Raw genomic sequence first — 6,971 nt, forward strand, 5'->3', positions numbered from 1 at the left:
CACCATAGGCATCAGCACCATAGACACCATAAACGCCACCATCATCTGCTGCAGCAGGAAGAGCAACAGCAGCAGGAAGAGCAACAACAGCAGGAACAGCAGCAGCAGCAGCAGCAGCAGCAGGTGGAGAAGGGGGAAAAGAAGTTAACGGATCAAGACAGGTATTTTGTTGCAGACCTGCCTATACACCTGAATCTATCTAATACAAGCACCTGCAGAAACAGCAAGTGCAGCAGCAACAGCAGCAAGAGAAACAGCAGCAACAGCAGCAACAGCAGCAGCAGCAGCAAGAGAAACAGCAGCAGAATTCTTGGTTGCTTGTATAGAGGGGGAAGAAAGAATATACTGTGTGTCTCTATGTTACTTTTGCTGCTTGCTGCAGCTTATTGTCTCCTAAAACAGACACAGCAGCAGCAGCAGCAGAAGCAACAGCAGCAGCAGCAGCAGCAGCAGCAAGACAGGCAAGCGGTACTTCTTTAGATGAGGAGGTTCTCCTGAGGGACGGCTGTTAACTTTTGCTGCTCTGCTGCTTAGTTGCTGCAGCTGCACTACAGACAGCAGTAGCTAGCTAGCGAGGTTGCTACCTGGCGTACTTGGGGACTACATGGTTGAATAGCTAGAGCCCATAGGGAGGCTAGCTAGGTAGTTAGCTACCTAGCTAGCCAGCTAGCTAGCCAGTAAGCTAGCTAGCTAGCTACCCACCCAGCCAGCTAGCTAGCCAGTAAGCTAGCTAGCTAGCTAATTAGCTAGTTGTCTCTACAGTTGTATAGACAGTGGATATAGACTGGCGTTTGCTGTCTGCTGCGGTAGAGGGTGTAAGCTGCTGCTGTGTGCGATTTGCGCAGCAGCAGCAGCAGCAGTTACAACAGCAGCAGCAAGAGCAGCAGCAGCAGCAGGAGCAGCAGCAACAGCAGCAGGAGCAGCAGCAGGATGTTGTGGATAAGAATTGCTGTTTATGCTTAGCTTTGCGCTCTTCTTCTGTTGGCCGTCTCCGTCTACCGCAGCAGAACTCCTCATGGCTGCTGCCTCCTCCGCTGCAGCAGCAGCAGCAGCAACAACAGCAGCAACAGCAGCATGGGGGATTAAGAAGACAGAGAAGCTTACCTACCTCCACCTCTCCTTCCTTAGAACACTCACAGTCCTCTGAGGGCTTCGTGCTGCTGCATGCAAAGAGCAGCAGCAGCAGCAAATCATCACCACGGCACTCTGATTTGCTGACAGCAAGAACTATTGCCTGTCTCCTTCAGCTGTCTCCGCAGCAGCTGCAGCTACTGCAGCCAGGGAGGAGGCAAGCTGCTGCTGCTGCTGCAGCAGCAGCAGCAACAGGAGCAAGGGGTAGTTTTTCAGCCACAGACTGCAGCAGCGGGGGCAGCAGCAGTAGAAGTTATACAACACGAAGAAGAAGCAGCTGCAGCAGCTGCAGTAGCTGCAGCAGTTGCAGCAGTTGCAGTAGCTGCAGCAGTTGCAGCAGCTGCAGCAGCTGCAGCAGCTTCGCCTTTGCTTCTCCTAGGCCGCAAGGGTCAGGTGACATTTTCTTATCAGATGAATTTGTCTCCGTTCCTTCTCCTCCGCCTAGCAGCGCGAGGCGCTTCTTGCTGCCCCCTCCTGCTGCTGCTGCAGCAGCAGCAGCAGCTGCTGCTGCTACGGGCTCGCCACTGCAACAGCAGCAGCAGCAGCAGCATAGCCACCACCCGCCTTTTCACCTAATGATTGTACCGCAGCAGCAAAAGTTACTGCAGAAGGAATCCCTTGACTTCGTTACTCTTGCAAGCAGCAGCAGCAGCAGCAGCGGCAACAGCAGCAGCAGGCTCTCGTTGGAATCGCCGAAGCAGCAGCTGCTGCCGCAGCAGCAGGAACAGCAGCAGAAGCAGCAGCAGCCACCACCGCCACAGCAGCAGCAGCAACAAAACCTTGGCGGAGCAACAGGAATGCTTCGCTCTTTGTTCTCTCTGTCTTTCCGCGGCTACGCAAGAGGGTCTGCTGCTGCTGCTGCTGCTGCTGCACCTGTTGCTGCTGCTGCAGAACCAACGACGACCACCAGCAGCAGCACCGGCGCATATAGACAAGAGGGTAGTACTGTTGCTGCTGAAGATACAGCGACGCTTTGCAGGTCACCGAGGGAGGCGCACCATCTGCAGCAGCAGCAGCAGCAGCAGCAAGCACCGACAGTTGCCGGTGGAGTTTCTGCTTTGCCTGTGTCTCTACATGGGCAAGGAGCTGCTGCTGCTGCTGCTGAACGTGAGCTGCCAACTGCAGCTGGACGTGGTGCTGCTACTGATGGTAATGCGGCATCAGCAGCAGCAGCAACAATATCTGGGAGTCAGTCTTACCAGCTTCCGCATATCCTATCGAGCGGTACTGTGGAGGAGCAGCTGCAACAGCTGGAGCAGCTGCAGCAGCAGCTGCAGCAGCAAATGAATTTGCTGCGGAAGCAGCAGCTGCTGATGCGCCAGCAGCAGCAAGGTTCTGCTGCTGGTCAGCAGCAGCAGCAGCAGTTGCTTGGGAGCCCTCTGCTGCATGCTCAGAGGGAGGAGTGCATATACAGCGCTCCAGCAGCAACAGGTATTTCTCCTGCTGCTGCTGCAGCAGCAGTACCAGCAGCAGCAGCAACACGCGCTAGACGTGACGTGGCGAAGCAATCGCGGGTGTCATCCCAAGTTGCTTCTCCCCGCAGCAGCTTCCTTTGGGCAGCAGCGGGAGAAGCAGCAGAACCAGCAGCAGCAGCAGCAGCAGCAGCAGGACCCTCAAGACTTCCTGTCCTACCTGCACCATCAGCGCCATGCTTTGTAGGATCCCCGAGACCTACGGACTCGGCAATTTGTTATTGCTGCAGTGCTGCTGCTGCTGCTGCTGCTGCTCGTTCCCCCAACCAGCGGCAGCAGCCCAGAGGGCCTAGCAGCAGGCAGCACCGCCTTGTGCCCTATAGGGAGGTGTGGGGCGGCCTCCATAAGTCGCCCCCCCCAAAGAAAGCAGCAGGGGCCCCCACGGGGGCTCCTTTGCAGCAGCAGCAGCAGCAGCAGCAACGGGACCAGCAGCAGAAGGGAGAGGAATCATCTTGGGCCTTGGCTGTGCTTCCATCGGGAGAGGGCGAGGCTCTCACTGCTGCTGCTGCTGCTGCTGCTGCTGCAGAAGCGGAAGGCGAGAATGGGAAGCGGAGTCTCCCAGCAGTTGCTGTTGCTGCTGCTGCTGCTGCAGCAACAGCAGCAGACAGCAGCAGCTTGGGGAGCAGCCGTACAAGCCTCAGCAACCTCAGCAGCCCATGGACCGATGCTGTGTCGTGTCCTGCAGCATGGGCAGTAGCAGACACCAGCTGGTTGGAGCTGCAGCAGCAGCAGCAGGGAGACGAAGGGCAGCAGAGGCGTCCGAGTTATTTGCCCCTGTCTTTGGTGTCTCAGCATGCAAAATTGCCATTGACGCAGCTGCAGCAGACGCAACACCAGCAACAGCAGCAGCAAACGCAGCAGCAGCAGCGGGAGTGTTACGTGGAGGTCTCGCCTGTGGCGATGCACCCGCTGCAGAGCCGGAGCACGGAAGCAGCAGCGGCAGCAGCAGCAGCGCGAGCTGCAGCAGCAGCAACAGTAGCAACAGCAGCAAAAGCAGCCACGAGCCGATTTGCGCAGTTGGCCGCTCACCCGGTTAGACGGAGCAGTAGCAGCAGCAGCAGCAACAGCAACACAAGCAGCAGCATCAACAGCAGCAGCAACAGCCCACAGCGCATGCAAGTTGCAGCAACGGGGCACGAAGGCCAGCAGCGCTGCAACTGCAGCAGACGGATGGGATGGACTGGTGGAGAGAGCGACAGCAGCAGCAACACGAGCTGGTGCTGCTGCAGCAGCAGCCCATCATCCACGGATAGGGGGAGACGTCAGCGTTCTGCTGCTGCTGCTACTAGAGGGGTACACTGCGTGCCGCCGCTGCAGGCAGTAGCAGTAGCAGCAGCAGCCGCAGCCGCAGCAGAACCTGGTGCTGCTGCTTGTGGTGGAAGAGAGCCGCCTCTTCGTCGCAGGTGCAGAAGGTTGCGTAGCAGCAGTAGCAGCAGCGGCAGCAGTAGCGTGGACAGTAGCAGCGGCACAAGCAGCTGTAGCAGCAGCAGCAGCAGCGGCGACAGCAGCAGGAGCTGCTGCTGCAGCAAACGTGCTCAACTTACAGGCCTCCCGCTGCAGTGTCTGCGCTGCAACAGCAGCACAGCAGCAGCAGATGCTGCACCGAGCAAATATGACAGGAAGATTAGATTAAAGAAAAGAAGGCAGCAGCAGCAGCAGCCGCAGCAACAGCAGCAGCAAGAGGGATATGGCAGCGGCACGCTGCAGGGAGGATTGAAGGGGGCTCCACCAGCTTGGCCAGAGGAAGCCTCGGCTACTATGGACCAGGAGCAGCAGCAGCAGCAACAGCAGCAGCAGCAACAGCAGCAGCAGCAGGGGCAGCAGCAGGAGCAGCTCTGCGAACAGCAGCAGACAGATTTGCTGCTGCAGCACGGGGATGGAGAGAAGCAAACGATGCAGCAACAGCAGCAGCAGACACAGCAGCTGTTCCTCCTCCCCTTGGCTGCTGCTGCGGAGGGAGGTGCAGCCCGTAGTGAAGCAGCAGCAGATAGTGCAGCTTCTGTACCACTAGAAGCAGCAGCAACAGCAGCTGCTGGTGCAGTTGCTGCTGCTGCTGCTGCTACAAATGCCATAGGTGATGCGTCATCACCTGTTGCGCAACAGCAGCAACAGCAGCAGCAGCAGGAGCAACGGCATCCATGTGAGGTCGTTGCCGCTCCTGTTGAGTTGACACCTAAACCGCAGCAGCAGCAGCAGCAGCAGCAGCAGCAGCAGCAGCAATTTCGTTTGCCGCTGCTGCCCAGCAGCATCTACAGAAGCAACGACGGATCCCAAGGACTAACGAGGAGTAGTAGTGCTCCTAGCAGCAGCAGCAGCAGCAGCAGCAACTGCAGCAGTAGCAGCAGCTGTAGGAGTAGGAGCAGGAGCAGTGGTTGCGGTAGCAGCGGGAGCAGCAGCAGCAGCAGCAGCAGCCGTAGAAGCAGTGCCCGGTATTTGCGGGCACGTGCTGCTGTTACTCCTGCAGCAGCAGCATCTGCTGCTGCTGCTGCTGCTTCTATATCTGCTTTTTTTTCATAATTGTAGACGAGGGATATTTTGGGGCTGTTGCATGCATGCGTGCATGCATGCATGCATGCTGTATTTTATTTTATTTGTTGCATGCATGCAGCAGCAATTGGAGTGTATACGCAGACACCATAAACTGTCTCCTTTTGTCTCTTTTTCTATTGCTGCTTATGTCTCTTGCATGCGTCCTGCTGCTGCTGCTGTTGCTGCTGCTGTTTGCTTCGCATGCATGCATCGCATGCATGCATCTTTAGTATATTTTTGTCCTTTATTACATAAATGCAGTAGTATATGATGGGTCTGCAGTTTCGCAGTGGTCGGAACGCTTAACTCCCCAGCAAGAGTTGAGTCTGTTTCTTTGTCAATTAGGCCTTAGGGTTAGCAGTATTGATTCTGGTTTTTTGGGTGTAGGGGCGTGACAGGTTTGTCCAGCGTGGAAGTCCTATAGGCGATAAAAACAAGAACAATCTCTATATAGCGCGCATTGCCCGCCTATCTGGCTCTTCTTTAATACTCCGCACAAAAGCAGCAGCAACAGCAACACCGGAACATCAATAGCAGTAGCAGCAGCACCTGTATATATATGCAGTTTAAACAGTACAGCTGCTGCTGCTAAATATTGTAAATATATACTTTTCCCTAAGGAGCAATTGCCCTACTCAAAACCATCCCTACCTCCTACCCACCAAGCACGCTATACTCTACATTCCCCAACCCCATATAAATTATATGAATTTGGATAATGCAATATTAAAACGTACTTATAAACACCTGACCCACTATAAGGATTCAAGTTTCACGAATTCAAATTATAGCAATTAATTCTTTAATTCAATTAGCCAATAATTCAATTAGGCAAAATTCAGAAGTTGCCATTTCTCGTGGCTTTTTTGGTCCCCATCGCAACGCCGGTCAAGATCTGTGCTCTGCTCCTGTTGTAGTAGCACGCCGTAAAAACCACTTTGCCCGCTGTCCCCTCCCTCTACTAAGAGTCGTAAAATGTTCGTCTTTTTTATGTCTCCCGCTATTTTTTAAGTTAATAATTCAAAAAAATGCAATTAAGAAGTGTAGATTAATATAATTTATATTATTAATATACACAATAAATATATTCAAAAGTATAAACAAGCACCCGATACTGTAGACATGATTGTTACAGGTTATGCCTCTCATCCTTGCAGTTGGGCAGAACAACACATAACAGGCGCAGGCAGATGTAGTCCATCACTCATTATGATAAAATAAACAAAAAAACATAAAAATATTAAAAAAAACAAAAACATTAATAAAAATATTACAATAAACAAAAAACATTGAGAAATTTTTTTTTTTTTAATGCATAAGAGGCATTACCCGATTCAATGCATGAGAGTGACGAGGGATTTGGCCACCTTATAGGGACAGCAATCCATACGTATGGCACATAACAGGCGCAGGCAGATGTAGTCCATCACTCATTATGTAATAAATTTTTGTTTTTTTGTATTTTTATAATTTTTTTTGTTTTTGTAATTATTTTTATAATGTATAAACAAAAAACATTGAGAAATTTTTTTTTTTTTAATACATAAGAGGCATTACCCGATTCAGTGCATGAGAGTGACGAGGGATTTGGCCACCTTATAGCGACAGCAATCCATACGTTTGGCACATAACAGGCGCAGGCAGATGTAGTCCATCACTCATTATGTATTAAAATAAACAAAAAAACATAAAAATATTAAAAAAAACAAAAACATTAATAAAAATATTACAATAAACAAAAAACATTGAGAAATTTTTTTTTTTTTTAATACATGAGATGCATTACCCGATTCAATGCATGAGAGTGACGAGGGATTTGGCCACCTTATAGCGACAGCA

At 52.1% G+C, this 6,971-nt stretch overlaps 1 protein-coding gene across 1 annotated transcript in view; it reads left to right on the forward strand.

Moving 5' to 3' along the window:
• Positions 1-5,556, forward strand: part of EMWEY_00047290 (hypothetical protein, conserved) — a gene marked incomplete at both ends in the record, with an annotated part of 5,964 nt that extends 408 nt beyond the window's left edge. Inside the window, 5 exons of the mRNA XM_013479261.1 lie at positions 1-161; positions 383-488; positions 846-1,335; positions 1,525-5,032; positions 5,520-5,556. The exon at positions 1-161 is cut by the window's left edge and continues 408 nt beyond it. Coding sequence (XP_013334715.1) covers positions 1-161; positions 383-488; positions 846-1,335; positions 1,525-5,032; positions 5,520-5,556 — 4,302 coding nt within the window. The remainder of the gene's footprint in view (positions 162-382; positions 489-845; positions 1,336-1,524; positions 5,033-5,519) is intronic.
• Between the last annotated feature and the right edge of the window lie 1,415 nt (positions 5,557-6,971).

This window comes from Eimeria maxima, genomic scaffold (genome assembly GCF_000499605.1).
Source record: "Eimeria maxima Weybridge genomic scaffold, Emw_scaff1017, whole genome shotgun sequence".
Lineage (NCBI taxonomy): Eukaryota > Apicomplexa > Conoidasida > Eucoccidiorida > Eimeriidae > Eimeria > Eimeria maxima.